The 25000-nt window shown below is 38.4% G+C and overlaps 2 protein-coding genes across 5 annotated transcripts in view; both read right to left on the bottom strand.

Moving 5' to 3' along the window:
• The window catches only part of mnd1 (meiotic nuclear divisions 1 homolog (S. cerevisiae)), a 29937-nt gene extending 9125 nt beyond the window's left edge, over window positions 1-20812 (bottom strand). Inside the window, exons 1-7 of one of the 3 annotated variants that reach the window (XM_061913324.1) lie at window positions 20570-20812; window positions 17523-17623; window positions 17146-17211; window positions 16954-17011; window positions 2981-3129; window positions 1299-1373; window positions 1114-1228 (exon numbers count right to left, since the gene is read on the bottom strand). In XM_061913324.1, coding sequence (XP_061769308.1) covers window positions 1114-1228; window positions 1299-1373; window positions 2981-3129; window positions 16954-17011; window positions 17146-17169 — 421 coding nt within the window. In that variant the 5' untranslated portion in view covers window positions 17170-17211; window positions 17523-17623; window positions 20570-20812. The remainder of the gene's footprint in view (window positions 1-1113; window positions 1229-1298; window positions 1374-2980; window positions 3130-16953; window positions 17012-17145; window positions 17212-17522; window positions 17624-20569) is intronic. The other 2 variants (XM_061913314.1, XM_061913334.1) reach the window with 2 other exon arrangements.
• Window positions 20813-22571: 1759 nt separating this feature from the next.
• Window positions 22572-25000, bottom strand: part of trim2a (tripartite motif containing 2a) — a 49393-nt gene continuing 46964 nt past the window's right edge. For both annotated transcript variants that reach the window (XM_061913292.1, XM_061913301.1), the window contains exon 12: window positions 22572-25000. This exon is cut by the window's right edge and continues 446 nt beyond it. The gene's annotated coding sequence lies outside the window, so the exon portion shown is untranslated.

Here is a 25000-nt window from a genome sequence, read left to right as displayed (position 1 = left end):
TTATAATTGAATCACTTGTTTATTTTTCAACAAGTTTTTAGTTATTTTTCAAAATGGTTCAAGAAAGACCACTACAAATTAGCAATATTTTGCACTGTAATACAATTTAATAAATCAGAAACTAATGACATAGTGCTGTATATTACTTCTTTATCTCTTTTTTTCCAACCAAAAATGCTTTGCTCTGTTCAGGGGGTACTTGAATTAAAAAAAATGTTCAAAGGGGTACATCACTGAAAAAAAGTTGAAAACCACTGGACTAGATATGCTTTAAAAAATTCGGCCACCGAATAAAATCTTTGATCGCCACACTGCAAAAACTGAAATTTGAGTAAGATTAAATATCTCAATAAAAAGTGATATTTGCTTCTTTTCTGTCTGATAAGATAATTCTTCTCACTCTGCAGATTTTATGTTAGTGTTTTACTTGTTTTAAGTGTTTTGGTCCTAAATGATCTCAGTAAGATATTACAGCTTGTTGCTGAGATTTTATGACCTACATTGAGTAAAATATGCTTGAAAGTAGAATATCAACTGTTGCAAAGCTGTGTCATCAACACTCACGAGTATAAAACTCATTTTTAAAAGTAATAATTTCTTATTTCAAGCATGAAATAAAACAATCATGACTTTGACACAATTGTGTCTCATAATTAAAACAGATGGCAGCCAGATGGACAAGAATATATTTCAACATACTGAGAAAAAAGGTCCCATATTTGTTTTTTCTATCAAGAAAAGTGCACTTGTTATTAGTGAGAATATACTTATTTTAAGGTATTTTGGAATTCATTGAGGTTAGCTAATTTTACTTGTTTTGGAAAGTCTTGACAAGCCAAATTTTTTTGTTTATTGGCAGACAATTTTGTCACCCACATCTGCGCTCCTCTCCAAGGTTTCTCATTGTCATCCCACTGGGTTGAGTTTTTCCTTGCCCTGATGTGGGATCTGAACCGAGGATGTCGTTCTGGCTCGTGCAGCCCTTTGAGACACTTGTGATTTGGGGCTATATAAATAAACATTGATTGATTGACAAGTGGTTGTATTTACTGTTGTGTCACCGGTAGAGTACTTGTGTGTCTTTGTCTTAGGTTGTGTTGTGTTACTACTCACTCATCTGCTCGACAACTTCCGGGTCACATTCCTTATACTTGTCCAACTCGGTGTGCAGCTGAATTTGCTCGTCTTTCAGAGCCTGAAGCTCCTTGAGCAGGGCGCTCCTCTCAGTCTACACCAGCATACGCACGAGGACATTTAGCATAGACGCTCAGTTTCACACTTAAAAGCACACTTCTTACCGTGTCCTCACGTCCTTCTTTGGCTTTTCCAACCGCATTCTGGAGAGAACTTTTACGCTCCTGGGCTTCCGAGACCTTTGGGTGTAAAATGTCTTGTATTTAATCACATTTTTTACTTGTCGAAAGATGAGTATAGCTTGTATTCCGACAAGGGGTTTCTTCCCGGAAGTAAAAAGCAGTGGTGGTCAACCAAGCTAAGAAGGCTGCTGTACAGCAAGCAGTGCAGGCACGGAGTGCACAAGAAGGCCATATATTCCTGCAGAAAGCAGATATGAGCAAAAAATCTAACTACGCAATAGAATATATCCCTTAAACCAGTAGTTCTCAAATGGGGGTACGCGTACCCCTGGGGGTACTTGAAGGTATGCCAAGGGGTACGTGAGGTATTTAAAAAATATTCTAAAAATAGCAACAATTCAAAAATCCTTCATAAATATATTTATTGAATAATACTTCAACAAATTATGAATGTAAGTTCATAAACTGTGAAAAGAAATGCAACAATGGAGGTACGCGTACCCTTGGGGGTACTTGAAAGTATGCCAAGGGGTATGTGAGATTTTTATTAAATATTCTAAAAATAGCAACAATTAAAATATCCTTTATAAATATATTTATTGAATAATATTTCAACAAAATATGAATGTAAGTTCATCAACAGTGAAAAGAAATGCAACAATGCAATATTCAGTGTTGTCAGCTAGATTGTGGACATGTTCCATAAATATTGATGTTAAAGATTTCTTTTTTTGTGAAGAAATGTTTAGAATGAAGTAGATGAATCCAGATGGATCTCTATTACAATCCCCAAAGAGGCCATTTTAAGTTGATGATTACTTTTATGTGTAAATGATAAATAAATGGGTTGTACTTGTATAGCGCTTTTCTACCTTCAAGGTACTCAAAGCGCTTTGACACTACTTCCACATTTACCCATTCACACACTGATGGAGGGAGCTGCCATGCAAGGCGCCAACCAGCACCCATCAGGAGCAAGGGTGAAGTGTCTTGCTCAGGACACAACGGCGGTGACGAGGTTGGTACTAGGTGGGATTTGAACCAGGGACGCTCGGGTTGCACACGGCCACTCTCCCACTGCGCCACGCCGTCCCGTGTAGAAATCTTTATTGATAATTGAATCACTTGTTTATTTTTTAACAAGTTTTTAGTTATTTTTATATCTTTTTTTCCAAATAGTTTAAGAAAGACCACTAAAAATGAGCAATATTTTGCACTGTTATACAATTTAATAAATCAGAAACTGATGACATAGTGCTGTATTTTACTTCTGTATCTGCTTTGCTCTGATTAGGGGGTACTTGAATTGAAAAAATGTTCACAGGGGGTACCTCACTGAAAAAAGGTTGAGAACCACTGTTCTAGATGAACGTAAGCATGACCCCACGTTCAAGGAGAACCCGATGACATTTTCAATCAACCTCATTCCATTCACTTCTAAATACAGTAGTTTCTGTGTTTCAGTATATATACAACAAACCTAATCAGTATTTGGACCCAAGTGGTCCTGCACCTTTAATGTGTACCTTCTGTTGCAGTATTTACAGCATGTGAGCCCTCTGTCAGAAAACAGCCCGATTAATGCATTGGCCATTCGTTGTACAAAAACGACTCACATTTATGAAGTAATTTCCAATTTTTGCATTCCAAAAGCGTGTGGTCACCTGCTTCTGCAGCTCCTCTAGTCTGAGCTCGCGAGCGTGCAAAGCTTTGCTGGGGAAAGCCCAGAAGTAGTTGGACGTGCCCACTCGCTCGCAGTCTACCATGTTGTCGTCCACCAGGCTCTGCAGCACATCCTTCACCGTCATGGGAGCTGTAAGACACAGCATTTAATGGCCACGGTGTTAAGCTTGCTACTCGGTAAAAATGAAGAAACTTTTTTTTTTTTTTTTAAGTCACACAAAAACCTGTACTTCCAACCACCCATTTCGCTGGATCTCAGTTGCTGAACTCACACTATTAGCAGAATGAATCGTGGTGTGTTGTTTTTTCGATGGCTTTTACTGCCTTTTGGAAGCGAGAAAATATACATAGAATACAAACAGGAAATTACGTGACCCGCATTTGTTATGAGAGTCTTATTTTCATGTCTTTACACTGACCATAGTTACCTTCTTTTTACACTTGTGTGCCACTGCAGAAGTTTAAACAATGACTCAGCGTCTGCGTGATGCTTTTGTCACGTTACATTTGACCAAAGTGTATTTTAATACACTTATAGGACAGTTTAAAACACAGGTTTCAAACCAAAGGCCCAGCACATCATTTTATATCGCCTGCGAAAGCCTAGAAATGATATGCATCAATAAAATACATGATCTTTTCTTACTAAATTCATTCGTTCTTTCCATTTCGACATAAAAAATACATTAACTACATGTATTTTAAATGTTAAGATTATCTGAAATGATGCAACAAACATTATTTAATGATAACATGTTTTAACAAAACTTAAATATTTGCCGGATTTAAGATTTCAAAGCAAGCTTTCTATCAAATCATGCACTGTAAAAATGCCAATAGATTTTACGGTAAAAATTCCGGCAACTATGCTTATGGTTTTTACCATCAATTTTACAGAGTTTTTAAAGCATATTAATGTAAAGGGAAGTGTAGCACCACTGTTTTTTATTGTAAAATTGCCATTTTTTCACACCAAAAAAATGTGGTGCGTTTTTTCCATTTACAGTAATACATTGCAAAAACAAAAACCATAGATTTTGCGGTAAAGAAAAACTGGCAACTCTGAATTTTACTGTAAAAATAAAAAAGTGGCATTATTTCTCCTTATACAGTAATACACTGTAAAAAAAAAAATTGAAAATTTTACAGTACAATTGTGGCAACTGAGCTGCCAATTTTTATGGTAAAAAAAACAGTAGTACTATTTTCCCACTTGCAGTAATATGCTGTAATAAACACTATAAATTGTATTTATTTACAAATTTTTAGTGTTAAAAAAAAATCTAATGCATAGGCCAGTGATTATCAAACGCTGGTATTAGTTGCTTTGTTTGCATTGTTGCTTTTTATTTTTATTCTTATTGTAATATTTTTCTATTTTGTTTCCATTTTTACCCCCATTATTATATTTTTACTTTTTAAATTCATCTAAACTCTTTACACTGCTGCTGGAATTGAAAATTCCCGGAAGGAACACTCCTGAAGGAATCAATAAAGTACTATCTATCTATCTATTTAGTACACGGGCTACGTATAATGGCACGCATTAAAGTACAGTGTTTAATTGTCCTATAATCAAACACAGTGTTACAGGTCAAACTGCGTGTAATGTTACAGTGGCCAAATATAATAAATATACTTGTTAAATAAAACATCTGTCTTGTTTTTAATGAAGACTTAGGTCTATTATGCTACTGTATTTTATGTCGGTCATTATGGTGGTACTTGGAGGACCATTTCCTTCTGAGGTGTTGGTGAAAAAGGTTTGAAAACCACTGACATAGGTAGATGTAATAATAATATGAGGCAAAACCTTAAACATTTATGTTCATTCTGTTCACTGTTACTAGCCACCTTCATAACTGTGGTGTGGCCCTCAATAAAAAACAAGTTTAACACCCTTGGTTTATAATGTTAAAAAGTGACCTAAAACTCTGCCTGTAGAGTGAATAAAGGTTTTAGGATGGCCACAGTTTGACTCTGGAAATTATTATTTTCATTATTTTCTTTGGGGGGGGGGACTGTTTAGGCCAGGGGTCTGCAATCCGAAACGTTGAAAGAGCCATATTGGAACAAAAATACAAAAAACAAACCTGTCTGGAGCCGCAAAAAATGAAGAACTGTGTATAAGGCAAAACATGACATAAGTATCTATATTAGCTATATTAGCCTACTATCAAAATGACTATGTGTCGCAAGCTAAAGCAAATCTTCGTTGACAAAAAATGTTTCATTTAATATTTATTCTACACATTTTTACAACATTAGAAACCATTAGTAAAATAACTCCTGAAAATTAGTGTATTTTAATGACCAAAGGTATAATTATGTGTCTAGGTTAAAAGAAACCGCGGACTGCCTTTTTTTAATAGATTTATTACAATCTTTGGCAAGCTAGGTAATGTTTGCTGTGGTCTGGAACAACATGGCACACAAACAACTATCTGAAATGCGGCCAATATTACATACAGATAATGTGTCATGAGACATGCAAAACTAAATTATATACAAAGAGGATAAATGTAAAGGATATTAAATGAGCGCAAATATACCTACAAATGAGACATAATGATGCAATATGTACATCCAGCTAGCCTAAATAGCACGTTAGCATTGATTAGCTTGCAGTCATGCACTGACCAAATACGCCTGATTAGCACTCCTACAAGTCAATAACATCAACAAAGCGCACCTTTGTGCATTCACACACAGTATAAAACTTTTGGTGGACAAAATGAGACAAAGAAGAGTGGAAGATTGTACGTGTAAACAAACTGTTGCGTCACAGTCCACACTATAGTGAGTTCAAGAACCGCCGAAATCAGTAGGACAAAACGATGTTCACCAAATACTGTCATCAGTGAAGCCTACACACAAACATATTAACGACCAAAAGTTGCAAACTTTATTGTCGATGTTCTCCACTGAATCCTTTCAGCAAAAATATGGCAATATCGCAAAATGATCAAATATGACGCATAGAATGGACCTGCTATCCCCGTTTGAATAAGAAAATCTCATTTCAGTAGGCCTTCAAACAGTGAGCTTTCTAACAATTGGGAAGGTTTGTGTCATGTTTGTCCTCAAACAAAAAACATACTAACACACCCCAAAAAATGTCCCTGCATCTTTTTCCATTTTCAAAACTTTATAAAAAATTCTCCAGGGAGCCATTAGGGCGGCAACAAAGAGCCGCGGGTTGCCTACCCCAGGGTTTAGGCCAACATACCATGAGGGATAGTTGTTTTCAATATATTTTTTGGTATTATTACAAAACGTGTGCGGCTTAAATGTCAAAAAGTCTGTGTTCTACACGTCGCTGAGTAGCCCCAGCATCCTGCACAGTGTCAGCGGTGAAACGTGACACTCCTGCATGGCAATGCACCCAAAAAAAACAACAAAAAAACCCACATTGGCAGACTTATGTGCTGGGCTATGAGTAGCTTCACGTTGGGAAAATACCAAATGGATGAAAAAACATTTTTGTCCCATTTCCTCTTGAAGGGGCTTGCCTTTTCTCTCTTTTTTTGAAGCACATTCTGCAGGAAATGTCCCCTTCCCCCTCCATTTGCAAAGTAACGACATCATGCCCTTGTAAGGGGCTCGGGAACATGTGCTTCCAATCACGGGCCGAGCAACGCGATCCAATTTCTAACACGTTATTGTTGTGTCCACTTAAGTGCCGTGCTCACCCAAACACACGCTTACTCGCGCGCACACATAGCAAGAGCCCGCTGTTCTCTGCACGTCAAACACCACACCTCTAAGCTGCCGTATACTGGGGGTAACTGAGCTGCGTCATTGTTTCTATGGTAATAGCTCCATAACGACTGTATCAATTACCCCACTTAACTGTATGAGTGTTGGGTAAAGCCTGAGCCAAACTACTTTTATGAAAACAGCAGACAAGCACTTAATCTGGCCCAGGTCCATTGATTGATTGATTGAAACTTTTATGAGTAAATTGCACAGTTCAATACATATTCCGTACAATTGACAGATATTGAGTATTTTATTGATTATGGGATAAGCAGCAGAAAATGGATGGATGATACTTTTTCGTCACTTATTGTTTGTCTATGGTACACTAATGTGTATATTTTAGGCCATTGGTTCTTTGTTTTATTTTTGCAAAAATGTATACAGTATATCTATTTTTATATTGCTATTTTTGATCTTTGGTATGAAAATTATTATGTAACAACATTTATTTGTATTTTTTGGTTCGTTGTTATTGCTATTTTTGTATTATGACAATTTATTATTGGATCATGTTGTACTGCATTTTAATCGTTTGTTCTGTGGTTGTGTGATGTTTTTTGCCTGGACCCCAGGAAGAATAGTCTCCACTGCGGTGTAGACTAATGGGGATCCTTAATAAACTAACAAAAAAAAAAAAAAATGGTAACAGCCGAGTAAGTTTTTCAACTTGTTTAAATCGGGGTCCACGTTAATCAATTCATGGTAATGATTAACGTGTAAACACCCAAGTCCATAATACAGGCCGTCCTCGTGTTCTGACGTTTCCTGGTTACGTAGGCACTTCCATAGAATAATAATACTGCACAAAAAGAGGAGAACTAGTTAAGTGTGGCGGGGAAAGAATATGTCGTCGCGCCAAGAACAACGTCTCTCTTGTTCTTGTCAGGGGCATAAAGGCAAACCTGGTCATCGGGCCCTCCCACATTAAAAAAAAGCAACATGGTCATTTAGCATGTGCTAAGAAACTGCCATGTAAGTTGCACAGTGAAGCTTGGCGAGCCGCACAATGCTTTTACTTTCATAGAAAGTTGGGAAAATTAAATAACACTTAATCATTTTTCAGAGATCAGTATTTGTCAGCCCAGTCGGTCGCACAAAAAAACAAAAATTGAATCAAATCCGAATCGTGACTCTTACTCATCCCAAATATAAGTAGAATAAAAATTGCTGTTGTATGAATTCCATCCATCCATCCATTTTCTACCGCTTATTCCCTTTTGGGGTAGCGAGGGGGCGCTGGCGCAGTCCTGGGCTCAAATCCAGGCTCGGGATCTTTCTGTGTGGAGTTTGCATGTTCTCCCCGTGACTGCGTGGGTTCCCTCCGGGTACTCCGGCTTCCTTCCACTTCCAAAGACATGCACCTGGGGATAGGTTGATTGGCAACACTAAATTGGCTCTAGTGTGTGAATGTGAGTGTGAATGAATTCATTTTTAAAAATATGTTTTTTAGGCCATGCAACCAGAGGAGCTGTTTTGAATTGATTAACGTGGACCCCGACTTAAACAAGTTGAAAAAATGATTTCGGTGTTACCATTTAGTGGTCGATTGTACGGAATATGTACTGTACTGTGCAATCCATCCATCCATCCATTTCCTACCGCTTGTCCCTTTTGGGGTCGCTGGAGCCTATCTCCGCTGCATTCGGGCGGTAGGCCCTGGACAAGTCGCCACCTCATTGCAGGGCCAACACTGATAGACGGACAACATTCACACTCACGTTCACACACTAGGGCCAATATAGTGTTGCCAATCAACTTAGCTCCAGGTGTATGTCTTTGGAAGTGGGAGGAAACCTGAGTACCCGGAGGGAACCCACGCAGTCACGGGGAGAACATGCAAACTCCACACAGAAAGATCCCGAGCCCGGTATCGAACTCAGGATTACTCCGGACCTTTGTATTGTGAGGCAGATGCACTAACCCCTCCTCCACCGTGCTGCCTGTACTGTGCAATATATTAATAAAAGTCTCACTCAAAAAAATTTGAAAAAGTTTCAAATAATACATCGCAAGAATCAATTTAATTTGGGAATTGTGTTGAATCTGTCATTATCCGTGGTCCAAATCATGTTTTTGTATTTTTTGGGGGTCGAAGCTTGCTGCGAGGATTGTTCTTCCAGAATGCAAACGGACTTTTCGGTAGAAGGTAGGAACATTTTTAATTACCAATTAATCCTACACATCAGACAAGACAGGAACCACAAAAAAAAAAAAAAAGCGTGCCGATCACACGAGAAGCTAATGAACAAAAAAAAAGATTAAAGCAGGAAACATAGAAGCTAAACACTTAGCATGGACTATGGCATGGAACAACATGAAACTGTGGCATGAAACCAATAACACTTACGTGGACACGGCATGGATCGAACAGTGAGCCAGCCGACTGACTGACTCAAGCTTAAATACTGCCCCTGATTAGTGCTCGGGAAGCAGGTGAGCGGGCGAGCACTAATCAGAGACAGGTGAACACAATGAATAACCATGGCAACAAAAGCAAACAGGAAATAAAGGAGTCCAAAACTAACAAAAAATACAGAATCAATTCTGAATCTAATAGTCACCCCAGGAATCGGATCCAATCGTTACGTGCCCAAAGATCCACACTGCTACTGTGCGTGGCTATTATTATGAAGTCCGAAAGTGTATGACTGGTGGGAAAAAGAGAGCTCTTGTCAGTGACCGTGAACGAGACAAGGCTGTTGACTTAAAAAAAGTGCTTTCCGGGTTCCTACCATGCCGAGCTTGCGCTACATCTTAACAAACCCTCGTTCACAATAGTTTTTCATCGCATATTTGTAATGAAAAACGGTGTCCTTGAGAAAAAAACCTGACGCCATTGGTAGTTTGAATTAAAACTGCTTCCACTAAGTCAACTTCTGTATCTCATCTTTATAAAAATTCTCAAAACCACGGCAATGGGTTTGTTTTGGTCTGTGTTCCTGAATCGAGTCCGCACAGCAGCGGGGAGTAGTCCATCGTGTGAGAAGGGCGAGGGCAGCTGTTTAAATCAATCTTATTGTATTATAAGTAGGGCTGGGCGATTATTTGAACGTGATAGTTGATTTGAGGTCGGTCATGGTGATCAGCTGTTGGCATATTTCCTCTATCAAACATGGTGGATATGACTGTAAACAGTAAGGAAGCAGCTATGTTTGGTATAATCCTGCACGAAACAATCCACCTTTATTGACCTTGATGCCGTGTGTGTCTATGAATGCGTGTGTTTTTGTATACTTTTGCGCGTGTTTTTTGTGAAAGTGTGTCCGTGTGCACGGCCTCCCAATCCACCGTCGCGAAAGTGAGGTTTGTTTGTCGCGATGTAATTAATTTTCAATCAGCGTTGTGCCCTTACACAGCTGGAAGTGCAGCCCAGAAAAATAAAATAGAGAAAGATGACTAACACTAGCACACAAGTTGAAACAACATTTTAAAGGAGCAGACCCTTTAGTTTCACTGTTTGCTGCAGCGCTCCAGTAGTACTGCCCTGAATGCGGACTTGCAGGCACTCAGAACATTTGTGTGACTGTGTTGGTCCTGACTGAAAAAATCCACACACTCATTAAATTAATAAAAAATAGCATTTTTATATATAATTATTTTGTAAGCAGACTTTGTGTTTGTGTCTGCAAAGATTCCACTCCTCTGATGCAACATGATCTAAAAAGAGTCTGCAGAGAGACACTTAGTCTTCTTTTTTGTTTTGTTTGTTGATAAAAATTAAAAAAAACATTTTGTTCCTGAATTAATCATTAAACTTGTTTTATGTGTTGGTACACATTATATTACGGTACCTTAAATTTAAACTGCGCTTTACTGTATTTTCATTTAATACAAGATACAGAATTTGAGTTTTAAAAACTCCCACAATGTGGGTCACCGCTTGTTGTTTACCAAAACACCGGTGAGAAACACTGATGTATACAAGTAATTTGAGAATACAAATAAATAATTTACCACTTGAAAGTGTTGTTTAGTAAATGTTAACTTGAAATAAAAGTCCTATAGTAGTTACTACAGCAATTATACTGTATTTACTGCAGAATGTTTGTGATGACAAGAAAAAAAACTAAATAACTTAAGAGAGGAAGAAAGGTTATTCTTTTTACCCCACGAAACGTACCAAAAAAGAAGCAGAAATATCTGTTGCAAGATACAACAACATACTATATTATAGTATGTTGTTTATCATAGTATATAGACATATATTATATGTCGCCCATATATATTTATAAATATATATATATATATACTGTATATATATATATATATACATACATACACACACACACACATATATAGATATATACACACATATATAAATACATACACACACACACATATATATACACACATATATATGTATATATATACACACACATACATATATACATATATATATACACATACACACATATATACACATACACACATATATATATATACATACATACATACATATATATGCACATATATATATACATTATACATACACACATATATATATACCCATATATTTATACATATACATACACACATATATATATATGTATACATATATTGTATATATGTACACACATATACATATACATATATATATATATATATATATATATATATATATATATATATATATATATATATATACATACATACACACATACATAAGGTCAGGCGCATGCACACTAGCGTTGTTGGCTTGATAATCACGGCAGACTAACTACACAGATTGTGCTTTGGAGATTTCCCCTTAGAATAAATACTGTGTAATTTTTAAATTAATGGAAAAATGTCAATTATATATATATATATGCATGCATGGGAGCCCCTGCCTCGAAAGAAAATAATGTCTTGGTGCCCTAAAATATGAGCCCTACTTCGGGGCAACACTTGCCTTGACCTTAAAAAGTCAAAATTTAAGGCCTGTAAAGATTTTATCTTTGAACTAGTCAAAGGAAATGGAGCTTACAAAGCAACATAGTGATGACATTATTGAGACTTCCTCTTCCCTGTAAGCCTGTCTCTTTTACAGTCGCAACAGCCCTTCCAGCGTGGTTATAGGCTTTTAACCAGGGATGTCCTCTTTTTTTAATTATTGGCCCGCGACATATCAGAAAGAATAAACAAATATTGACTGAAACGAAATTGGATCGTACATCAAAGGTTTGGACCACCTTGCTCTTGGCAATGAAACACAGACTGTCTTGTTTAAACGGAAGTGGGGGGAAAAGCTAAAGTGAAAGGCAGCATCATTGCCTCAGGCCCAGAACAAAACCTCTTCACATTAAAACACGGAACAAGAAAATAGGAATTGGATTTCTTCAAGCTGTTAAAGCAATATTGGCACAAAAATAACATGTGTAATGCAGGAATTCTTAACCTCTTTGATCTCAGAGACCAACTTTTCACTTCATAAGGGCTCATGGCCCACTCAAATATTAGCGCTGAATTAGTAATCCTACTTTTGATTTAATCATATTCAAGAATTATATCTAACCTACTTAGTTTACAACCTTATCAAATGATATAAAAGCATGTGTTAATCACAACGGTTATTTATTTACCACATAAACCTTAGACTTAGGTCAGGCTGATTAGAAAAAGGAATACTAACTAAATACTAAATAAATGCTGAATAAGAAAGGAGTCATAAATAACTGAAGAAAAATAAATCTACATACAATTATGTTACACCACAAAAAAATATCCTAGATTCATAATGAATGTTTCTTAACTAAACTGTCAAAGTGCAAATGGACAGTTTCACCACTTAAGTCATACTTTTGGTGCTTAAGAAACTTCTCTATGACTTTAGCTCCAGACGGCTTCTGCTTGTTTGAGATTGTCATTACTTCCACAAGTGGTGGAAAAGTGGATTACAGCTTGGAAAATAAATCATTTTTAGCAGCCTTCCAGGGCAGTGTGTTTCAACCACTGTGTGCCATGAAATATTGTCTGGTGTGCCGTGGGAATTTATGCAACTTCAACTAAATGGTCCCAAAAATATTTTTTACAAAAGTATATTTATCATCTGCAAATAATGTGCCGTTCCTTAGTGCAGTGTTTTTTAAACTGGTGTGCCGTGAGAGATTATGTAATTTCCCCTAATTGGGTTAAAAACATTTTTTGCACACCAGTAATTATAATCCGCAAATAATGTGCCGTAGTTGAGAGTCGGTGCTGTCTAGAGCTCGGCGGAGTAGCCGTGTAATACTCTTCCATATCAGTAGGTGGCAGCAGGCAGCTAATTGCTTTGTAAATGTTGGGAACATGGTTTGTCATAATCACCATATGCAGACGACAGAGGGAAGCAGTGTGCAGGTAAAAAGGTATCTAACGCTTAAACAAAAAATAAACGAAAGGCGAGTGCCGCTAAGAAAAGGCATTGAAGCTTAGGGACGGCTATGCAGAACGAAACTAAAACCGAACTGGCCGCAAAGTAAACAAAAACAGAATGCTGGACGACAGCAAAGACTTACAGCGTGTGGAGCAGATGGCGTCCACAAAGTAAATTCGTACATGACAATCAAAAAAGTCCCCATAAAGAAAGATAGCATCTGCACAACTTAAATAGTCTTGATTGCGAAAACAAAGCAGGTGCGGAGAATAGCATTCAAGATTCCTAATGGAGTATAATATACATGTAAAATATTTTTTTTTTCTTGCTGAAATCAAACCGGTACTTTAATTCATTAATAGCAAATAAAAAGATGTTCTCGCAATTGTTGGATATGACTTCAAACCAGGGCTTCACGGTGGAAGAGGGGTTAGTGCGTCTGCCTCACAATACGAAGCTCCTGCAGTCCTGGGTTCAAATCCAGGCTCGGATCTTTCTGTGTGGAGTTTGCATGTTCACCCCGTGAATGCGTGGGTTCCTCCCACTTCCAAAGACACGCACCTGGGGATAGGTTGATTGGCAACACTAAATTGGCCCTAGTGTGTGAATGTGAGTGTGAATGTTGTCTGTCTATCTGTGTTGGCCCTGCGATGAGATGGCGACTTGTCCAGGGTGTACCCCGCCTTCCGCCCGATTGTAGCTGAGATAGGCGCCAGTGCCCCCCGGGACCCCCAAAAAGGGAATAAGCGGTAGAAAATGGATGGATGGATTTTAAACCATAACCAACCATGCACCACTATAACTCTTGTCTCAAAGTAGGTGTACTATCACGGCCTGTCACATCACGCCGTCTTGTACTCAGCATCAAGGGTTGGTATTGGGGGTTAAATCACCAAAAATGATTCCCGGGCGCGGCACCACTGCTGCCCACTGCTCCCCTCAACTCCTAGGGCGTGAAGAAGGGGATGGGTCAAATGCAGAGGACAAATTTCACCAAACCTAGTGTGTATGTGACAATCATTGGTACTTTAACTTATTTAAGAGATATTTTACAAGGGGAGTACCAGTAATCATATAAAAAAAGTCCTTAAAATGTGCCGAGTAAAATACCAACAAAACAGGAAAAGCCACCAAAATAGGAGCACAAGACAAGAACTAAAACACGACACACAGGAAAACACCAAAAAACTCCAAATAAGTCACGGCGTGATGTGACAGGTTGTGACAGTACACCTACTTTGAGACAAGAGTTATAGTGATGCATGCTTGGTTATGGTTTTAAAGTCATATCCAACAATTGCCAGAACAACTTTTTAATTGTCAATATCAGCTGCTGAGTTTCATTTTTCAATGAAAAAAATGTGCCTTGGCTCAGAAAATGTTGAAAAACACTGTTTTAGGGAACGCTTGCGGCCCACCAATAGGTCCCAGCCCTATGGTTCAGAAACACTGCTGTAATGTAGGCCTTGCAAATAGACAAATTCCCAACTACTGTTCAGTTCATATTTACCCTCACACTACTGACTTTTTATATTATAAGTGACAGGCTCCAGGCCCCCACAAAGGCACAAACGGTAGAACATGGACGGATGGAATTGCATCAACAAAATAATTACACAATATGGTTTATTTATTAATACATTAATATAATTATTTAATTTATTATTTATACAATTACTACTTATTTGCATTGATTCATTTACATTGTGTTTATTTTTTCTTTCCAAATGATTGCACTGCATAAATTACTGTATTATTACTAATATTGTTAATACTATCAACATTTGTAATTAATTAATTAGTTAAAAAAAATACATAAATAAATAAAAACTTGGTTTAAGTAGCATCAACAGTTCCTCATTATCAATCAATCAATCAATGTTTATTTATATAGCCCCAAATCACAAATGTCTCAAAGGACTGCACAAATCATTACGACTACAACATCCTCGGAAGAACCCACAAAAGGGCAAGGAAAACTCACACACAGTGGGCAGGGAGAATTCACATCCAGTGGGACGCCAGTGACAATGCTGACTATGAGAAACCTTGGAGAGGACCTCAGATGTGGGCGACCCCCCCCCCCCCTCTAGGGGACCGAAAGCAATGGATGTCGAGCGGGTCTAACATGATACTGTGAAAGTTCAATCCATAGTGGCTCCAACACAGCCGCGAGAGTTCAGTTCAAGCGGATCCAAGACAGCAGCAAGAGTCCCGTCCACATTATATTACACTATTTTCTTCATTTTTTTAATTATATATTTAAAATGCAAAACAAGCTGTACGTAGGCTTTAAATGACCCCTGCACCTTGGACTCCACTGTCACAGAAAAATATTAGCACATCAAAACTGAAGTTGTGTGGAATGATGGTAAACATCATTCCATACACTTTCCATTAAATGTCATCTATTTTGTATATATAAAGTTAAAGTACCAATGATTGTCACACACACACACTAGGTGTGGCGAAATTATTTTCTGCATTTCACCCTTGATCATTCTCTGGTAGGTGAAGGAAGCAGTAAGCAGCAGCGGTGGCTGCGCCCGGGACTCATTTTTGGTGATTTAACCCACCAATTCCAACCCTTGATGCTGAGTGCCAAGCAGGGAGGTAATGGTTCTCAATTTTTATAGTCTTTGGTATCACTCGGCCGGGGTTTGAACTCACAACCTACCGATCTCAAGGCGGACAGTCTAACCCAGGGGTCGGGAACCTTTTTGGCTGAGAGAGCCAAGAAGCCTAATATTTTAAAATGTATTTCGGTAAGAGTCATATAATATTTTTTTTAACACTGAATACAACTAAACGCGTGCATTTTTAAGTAAGACCAACATTTGTAGAGTATAATAGGTCTCTTATTCTTTGTAATAACATTGTTATTCTGAAGCCAACTGTGGAGGGGGCGTGGCCTGCGGGCCTGCAGAGAAGCAGAGTGTTGCCAGGACCGGCCTTGGAATCAGCGACAGGTGCGTGGATGGCCCACCTGGGCCTTGTTATCTAATCACCTGTCGCTTGGTTATAAGCAGCAGCCAGGAGGAGAGACAGGGTTGGAGCTGGAGCCAGAGCGCGAGAGAGAAAAAAAGAGAAAAAGATAATTGCTGGAAAGCAACTGAGAGACTTATTGAAAAAAATATATATATATTGTAACCCTGAAACAGGCTCTCATGTCGGTGTTTGGTGGTCTGAAGAACCTCCGGGAGGGAAAGCCGCCACACAAACTAATAATAAATACATTACTTCTTACCAGTAACGCAACTTCTTGAACAGGTGCGATAGAAAAAAGGATGGATGGATTAAAAATGCTTGAGAATGTTTTATATTTTGAACATTATTTGCAACACTCTGATTACAAGTGGAATTATTTGTCAGCTAGGATTTACCTGAGAGCCAGATGCAGTCATCAAAAGAACCGCATCTGGCTCGCGAGCCATAGGTTCCCTACCCCTGGTCTAACCACTAGGTCAGTGATAATATACACACAACATTGTAATAAACTGTTACTTCTTCATGCAAAACTATATTAGTATGCACTCTTCCTGTTTGCATTATGTTTCATTGCCTATTTAGGCAATCATTTAATTGTTAATGAAAACAAAGTATCTAAGTATGCACTCTTCCTGTTTGCTTCCTGTTTCCATGCCCATTTAGGCAATATAGTAATGGCCCAATTGTACCCTCTGCTGGTTGTGACTCCATTAGGCTGGAATACTTTTAGAAACGTTAAATGGATGGATGGATGTTGCAGTACATTCATGTTACAATGAGCAGAAAGGGTGAAAATGCAATTATAATTAATTGAGAATAAAAACAAAATAAAAAGTTATTATTTTTCTTGATTAATTTGCCAGAACTCACCTATTCCCTTTGTCTTTGGGGCAATCTTCTCAATGTCTTTCAGCTGGAAGACATCCTTCTACAGGATAAAGCACACAAAACCACCATTATTCTGACACTTTAAAAAAAATTCTATTTACATTGATTTCACAGCCCAGTTTTCTGTATATTGCATATCACCTTGTTGTTTTTCCTTTGCCGTTATGAACTTACAGTTTCAAAGAAAATCTCCATCATGCGGCTTCTCTTCTCCTCCAAACTTAGTCCTTTCTTTTTGGACTTAAACAGAAACATGAATGGAAGAAATGAGAATCATCACAAATAAACTGATAATAGTCGTTTTCAGCTGGATCTCCATTTAATACATTAATTTAAATCAGACCTGGACATGAAGTAATTTTTCAAACCGGGTATGGAAACACTTGAAGGCCTACTGAAATGAGATTTTCTTATTCAAACGGGGATAGCAGGTCCATTCTATGTGTCATACTTGATCATTTCGCGATATTGCCATATTTTTCTGAAAGGATTTAGTAGAGAACATCCACGATAAAGTTTGCAACTTTTGGTCGCTAATAAAAAAGCCTCACCTGTACCGGAAGTAGCAGACGATGTGCGCGTGACGTCACGGGTTGTAGGGATCCTCACATCGTTTACAATCATGGCCACCAGCAGCAAGTGCAATTCGGACCTAGAAAGCGACGAGTTCCCCAGTAATTTGAGCGAGGATAAAAGATTTGTGGATGAGGATAATGAGAGTGAAGGACTAGGAAAAAAAAAAAAAAAAGGCGACGGCTCCCGGCGACGGCAGTGTGAGCGATTCAGATGTTATTAGGATAATTCTGGAAACTCCCTTATCTGCTTATTGTGTTAATAGTGTTTTAGTGAGATTATAAAGTCATACCTGAAAGTCGGAGGGCTGCGGGGAACGCCAGTGTCTCTGAGAGAAGCCAATGGAGGAGCCAAGATCACAGCTGCCTTTTTGACAGCTGCAGGATGAGGTCGCATAATCCACTCAAGTCTCCGGTAAGAGCCGACTTAATATCACAATTTTCCCATCCAAAAACTTGCTGGTTGACGTAGAGAAACATGTTCGCTTGACCGCTCTTTTTAAAAGATTCGCAACAAACAAAGAAACACCGGCTGTGTTTCGGTGCTAAAGGCAGCTGCAATTCACCGTTTTCCAAAAACAGCATTCTTCTTTATAGTCTCCATTATTAATTGAACAAATTGCAAAAGATTCAGCAACACAGATGTCCAAATTACTGTGTAATTATGCGATGAAAAGAGACGACTTTTAACCGTAAGTGGTGCTGGGCTAATATGTCCGCTACAACCCGTGACGTCACAAACACGCGTCATCAAACGCTTCATCATTCCGCGACGTTTTCAACAAGAAACTCCGCGGGAAATTTAAAATTGTAATTTAGTAAACTAAACCGGCCGTATTGGCACGTGTTGCAATGTTAATATTTCATCATTGATATATAAACTATCAGACTGCGTGGTCGGTAGTAGTGGATTTCAGTAGGCCTTTAAGATAATAATGAAATTGTTTTGAATTAAATTACAAAAATATTTGTAGGTATAGGTTGATTGGCAACACTAAACTGGCCCTAGTGTGTGAATGTGAGTGTGAATGTTGTCCGTCTATCTGTGTTGGCCCTGCGATGAGGTGGCGACTTGTCCAGGGTGTACAACGCCTTCCGCCCGATTGTAGCAGAAATAGGCGCCAGCGCCCCCCGCGACCCCTAAACGGAATAAGCGGTAGGAAAAGGATGGATGGAAGGTTGATTGCCAACACTAAATTGGCCCAAGTGTGTGAATGTGAGTGTGAATGTTGTCTGTCTGTGTTGGCCCTGTGATGAGGTGGCCACTTGTCCAGGGTGTACTCCGCCTTCCGACCGATTGTAGCAGAGATAGGCGCCAGCGCCCCCCGCGACCCCTAAACGGAATAAGCGGTAGTAAATGGATGGATGGAAGGTTGATTGGCAACACTAAATTGGCCCTAGTGTGTGAATGTGAGAGTGAATGTTGTCTGTCTATCTGTGTTGGCCCTGCGATGAGGTGGCCACTTGTCCAGGGTGTACGACGCCTTCCGCCCGATTGTAGCAGAGATAGGCGCCAGCGCCCCCCGCGACCCCTAAACGGAATAAGCGGTAGTAAATGGATGGACGGAAGGTTGATTGGCAACACTAAATTGGCCCTAGTGTGTGAATGTGAGTGTGAATGTTGTCGGTCTATCTGTGTTGGCCCTGCGATGAGGTGGCGACTTGTCCAGGGTGCACAACGCCTTCCGCCCGATTGTAGCAGAAATAGGCGCCAGCGCCCCCCGCGACCCCTAAACGGAATAAGCGGTAGGAAAAGGATGGATGGAAGGTTGATTGGCAACACTAAATTAGCCCTAGTGTGTGAATGTGAGTGTGAATGTTGTCTATCTGTGTTGGCCCTGCGATGAGGTGGCCACTTGTCCAGGGTGTACAACGCCTTCCGCCCGATTGTAGCTGAGATAGGCGCCAGGGCCCCCCGCGCCCCTTAAATGGAATAAGCGGTGGGAAATGGATGGATGGAAGGTTGATTGGCAACACTAAATTAGCCCTATTGTGTGAAAGTGAGTGTGAATGTTGTCTGTCTATCTGTGTTGGCCCTGCGATGAGGTGGCGACTTGTCCAGGGTGTACGCCGCCTTCCGCCCGATTGTAGCAGAGATAGGCGCCAGCGCCCCCCGCGACCCCTAAACGGAATAAGCGGTAGTAAATGGATGGATGGAAGGTTGATTGGCAACACTAAATTAGCCCTAGTGTGTGAATGTGAGTGTGAATGTTGTCTGTCTGTGTTGGCCCTGTGATGAGGTGGCCACTTGTCCAGGGTGTACAACGCCTTCCGCCCGATTGTAGCAGAGATAGGCGCCAGCGCCCCCCGCGACCCCTAAACGGAATAAGCGGTAGTAAATGGATGGATGGAAGGTTGATTGGCAACACTGATTTGGCCCTAGTGTGTGAATGTGAGTGTGAATGTTGTCTGTCTGTGTTGGCCCTGTGATGAGGTGGCCACTTGTCCAGAGTGTACACCGCCTTCCGTTCGATTGTAGCAGAAATGGCCACCAGCGCACACCGCGACCCCTACAGGGAATAAGCGGTAGAAAATGGATGGATGGAAGGTTGATTGCCAACACTAAATTGGCCCTAGTGTGTGAATGTGAGTGTGAATGTTGTCTATCTGTGTTGGCCCTGCGATGAGGTGGCCACTTGTCCAGGGTGTACACCGCCTTCCGCCCGATTGTAGCAGAGATAGGCGCCAGCGCCCCTCGCGACCCCAAAGGGAATACGCGGTAGAAAATGGATGGATGGATGGTTGTCAGGCAATTTTACGACACAGAGCACCCATTTACGGCAACTCCGTCGAGTTTTACTGTACTCGTTGGACATTTATCGAACTAATCGAAATGTAAATAACCCGATGATTTTTTTAAGTACCAGCATCTGGTCTGTGAGGTTATAAATTCAACAATATATTAAATATAACCAAATTCGGTAAAACACTTTGAAAAAACTTTGACGTAAACAAACGAGACACGACGTGGAGGCTGGCCTCGAGAGCACAAGAAAAGCAATATAAATGTTGTTAAAACATCTTACCATTTTGTTGAATGGGCAATCTGTCGACGTGTACTAACCAGGTAAAGTGTAAAGTTTGGTTAGGAGGAATAATTGTGTTTTTTTTCTCCCAAATAAGAATCACGCAGCGACAGGCTTGAATTTCCCGCTTCCGTCTGTCATGGCAATGTTCTGTGTTGCGTTTAGGTACCTCCCGGAAGTACTACGTTGGCGTTTGTAACGCTCCAAGTTGCACATATTCTTTTAGAAAGTGCTTTTAACAATTTATATTTTATCAAAATGTAGAACTATATCTTGTTATACTTTAAAAGCACTTCATCCACACCCATACAAGCTTACACATACCAAAATCCATAGCTTGTTGTGGCAAGTTTTACCATATTCGATTACACTGAAGGCAGCATGCGGTGCATCGTTCAGTTTAATGGGGGTTGCTGCCTCCTATTGGTCATGAATGCAATCTGCTTGAACTAGTCATCAATTTAAGGCAGTGTTTATCAACCCTTTTTAAGGCAAGGCACATTTTTGTCCCCAAAAAAATTCCGGAGGCACACCACCAGCAGAAAACGTTAAAAAATGTACTTTGTGTTAGCCAGCAAGGCTATCTACGTTGTTGCTATCTTTCTTTGTGTGGACATTGTTGATTGTCGTGTCACGTACGGATGTACTTTGTGGACACCGTAAGTTTTTGCTGTCGTCCAGCATTCTGTCTCTGTTTACTTTGTAGGCAGGTCAGTTTGACTTTCGTTTTGCGTAGCCTTTTCCTTTCCCTTTCGTTCATTTTGGGTTTAAGCATTACATACCTTTTTTACCTGCACACTGCCTTCCACCGTGGTCTGCATATCGGGATTGATTGATTAAGACTTTTATTAGTAGATTGCACAGTACAGTATATATTCCGTACATTCGACCACTAAATGGTAACACCTGAATAAGTCTTTCGATTCGTTAAGTCGGGGTCCACGTTCACAACAAACCATCCTTGTCTCACCCGACACATTCCGACTTTTACAAAGCAATGCTGCCACCTCCTGACATGGAGTATTACGTGGTTACCCTGCCGAGTTTTACTTGGCACAGACACTAAGCAACGGCACATTATTGGCAGATTATAATTATTTGCAAAAAATATTTTTGGCATAAATCAGGTGAAGTTGCATAATTTCCCCACAGCACACCAGACAATATCTCACGGCACACTAGTGTGTCGCGGCACAGTGGTTGAAAACACTGATTTAAGGCAGTGGTTCTCAAACTTTTTTCCGGTGATGTACCCCCTGTGAAAATGTTTTTTTAAATTCAAGTATCCCTTAATCAGAGCAAACCATTTTTGGTTGAAAAAAAAGAGATAAAGAAGTAAAATACAGCACTATGTCATCAGTTTCTGATTTATTAAATTGTATAACGGTGCAAAATATTGCTCATTTGTAGTGGTCTTTTTTTGAAGTATTTGAAAAAAAAAAAGATAAAAAAATAACTAAAAACTTGTTGAAAAATAAACAAGTGATTCATTTATAAATATTTCTACACATAGAAGTAATCATCAACTTAAAGAGCCCTCTTTGGGGATTGTAATAGAGATCCATCTGGATTCAAGAACTTAATTCTAAACATTTCTTCACAAAAAAAGACATCTTTAACATCAATATTTATGGAACATGTCCACAAAAAATCTAGCTGTCAACACTGAATATTGCATTGTTGCATTTCTTTTCACAGTTTATGAACTTACAATCATATTTTGTTGAAGTATTATTCAATAAATATATTTATAAAGGATTTTAGGATTGTTGCTATTTTTAGAATATTTAAAAAAAAATCTCACATACCTTTTGGCATACCTTCAAGTACACCCAGGGGTACGCGTACCCCCATTTGAGAACCACTGATTTAAAGAACCTAAAAAAGTCAAATTGCTCTATTATTTTGTGCATATGAATGTCTGTTTACAATGCATTTATAGTTGTGTGTGTGTGTGTGTGTGAGATATTAAAAGATTAGAATGGCAGAAAACACAAAGGAGTTCATTTCCAGTGGGCACTTTATTTCAATTTGACAATACAAATATAAACAAGACAATGGAAAACAAATAACTTAACAGGAATGTGTAAAAAAAAAAAAGAAATGCAAATTTCCTACTTGGAAATTTTACATTGTCTAACTGCCTTTAATAAGTGTCGCTACATCTTTAGGTAAACAATGGTTATTAACTGCAATACAGGTTAGTAGTTCTTCAGTGAAAAAGAGCACATAAACGGGAGGTTTCATGAAAGCCTGCAAAGCAGCAAGATAATGCAATTGACCGAAAAAGTCAAATTGTGGGCCACAACTTAAAAAAATAAGTGGATTATTTGATTTTAAAATCAATACACATAGCAGATTGCACTTGGTGGTCTATGTCTGTCAAACATCACAACAACGTGTTAGTTTTCTAACTCAATGAAAGCACACTTTTGTGAGGAAAAAAATGTGGAACGCAACATTGCTATCATTTCTACACAATAAATGCCACAGTGCTTCTTTAGGGAATATTGTCAGTTTATCAGCAAAACCTGCATGCATGTACCTTTTAGTAAATACATGGCAATCTACAATACTGTGTTGAGGGAGCCAAAAATCCGGCTTACATGGCAGCTAGAAATAAAAAGCTTGTTGCAAGCCACGAGGCGAAGAGCCATGCCCAGTTTTGCATTATCAGTCGTGTGTATGCTCTGATTAATACTTACTATTCTTTTCAAGTTTGTCATAAGTAACTTATCGCAACAAACTACATTTTGAGACTGTATTTAGTTAGCATATATCTCCACATTTGGAGGTTGGTTAAGGTAGTTTCTGTACGTCACGATAAATGTTATTGACGACAACTTGAAGCGCCACAGTTTAGAATTCATAATATGAGGGACGAAAATATGTGTGTTTGGAAAATTATGGTTTATTCTCGTAAAATGACACATTTTTAAAAGACATCTTCCATGCTTTTGAATCCTGTTTTTCAAAGTTGTTTTTGAGTATGTTTTATATATATATCAGGGCTGCGAATCTTTGGGTGTCCCACGATTCGATTCAATATCAATTCTTGGGGTCACGATAATATATCGATTTTTTTCTATTCGATTCGATTCTCGATTCAAAAACGATATTTTTCCGATTCAAAAGGATTCTGTATTCATTCAATACATAGAATTTCAGCAGGATCTACCTTAGTCTGCTGACATGCAAGCAGAGTAGTAGATTTCAAAAAAAAAAAAAGCTTTTATAATTGTAAAGGACAATGTTTTATCAACTGATTGCAATAATGTAAATTTGTTTTAACTATTAAACGAACCAAAAATATGACTTATTTTATCTTTGTGAAAACATTGGACACAGTGTGTTGTCAAGCTTATGAGATGTGATGCAACTGAAAGCCACAGTGACACTATTCATTTTTTTTATTTTTATAAATGTCTAATGATAATGTCAATGAGGGATTTTTAATCACTGCTATGCTTAAATTATAACTAATATTTATACTGCTGTTGATAATATTCATTTTTGTTTCACTACTTTTGGTTTGTTCTGTGTCGTGTTTGTGCCTTTATTGCAGTTCTGAGTGTTGCTGGGTCAGGTTTAGTTTTGGAATTGGATTACATTGTTATGGTATTGCTGTGTATTGTTTTGTTGGATTGATAAAAAATAAATAAATAAATAAAAAGTTTTTGTTTTTTTTAAATCGATTTTTTTTAAATGAGAATCGATTTTGAATTGCACAACGTATTCGATTCGATTCGTATTCGAATTGATTTTTTCCAACACCCCTAATATATATATTATATATATATATATGAATATATATATATATATATATATATACATACATATATAGAACATACTCAAATACAACTTTGAAAAACAGGATTCATCCATGTTTTTGCGGAAGGGAGGAGTAAAAACTAGTTTCAATCACTCAAAATATATTTATTGAACTATCCCTTTTTTATTTTGTTTCTGTTAACAATATTTTACTCATGAGCCACGACAATTTCCTGTCAAAAAAATATCACTTTAGTCTCAGGATCAATATTAATTTTTATTCCATTTGTTATTTTTTCTAATATTTGTTTTAGCTTGGCCTTAATACTAATGTAAAGTAGACCAAAATATTAAATAGTGCAATTATACAGCAGTGTTTCCCATACATCTAGTTAATTTTGGCAGACTGCCACAAACAATTTGACAGATTTGGTGCTACCTGTTCACCTTTGCTCACACACATCAATCTGGTCTGCCAGACGATAAGAAGACAAAGCAGGAGGGATCATCAAATTTAGCGCCTTTGACACTATATTTAGCAAGTAATTCGGATACTATTCATAACATTTGAATTTAGTTTTTTATTTGACGTAATCATTATTTCAAAATGTTTCTCTGGATTTTTGTTTTTTTGCTGCACAGCTCCAATACTTCATCATG

Source organism: Nerophis ophidion, linkage group LG01 (assembly GCF_033978795.1).
Source record: "Nerophis ophidion isolate RoL-2023_Sa linkage group LG01, RoL_Noph_v1.0, whole genome shotgun sequence".
NCBI lineage: Eukaryota > Metazoa > Chordata > Actinopteri > Syngnathiformes > Syngnathidae > Nerophis > Nerophis ophidion.
The sequence above is the reverse complement of the archived record's forward strand: the minus strand, read 5'-3'. Positions and strand labels throughout refer to the sequence as shown.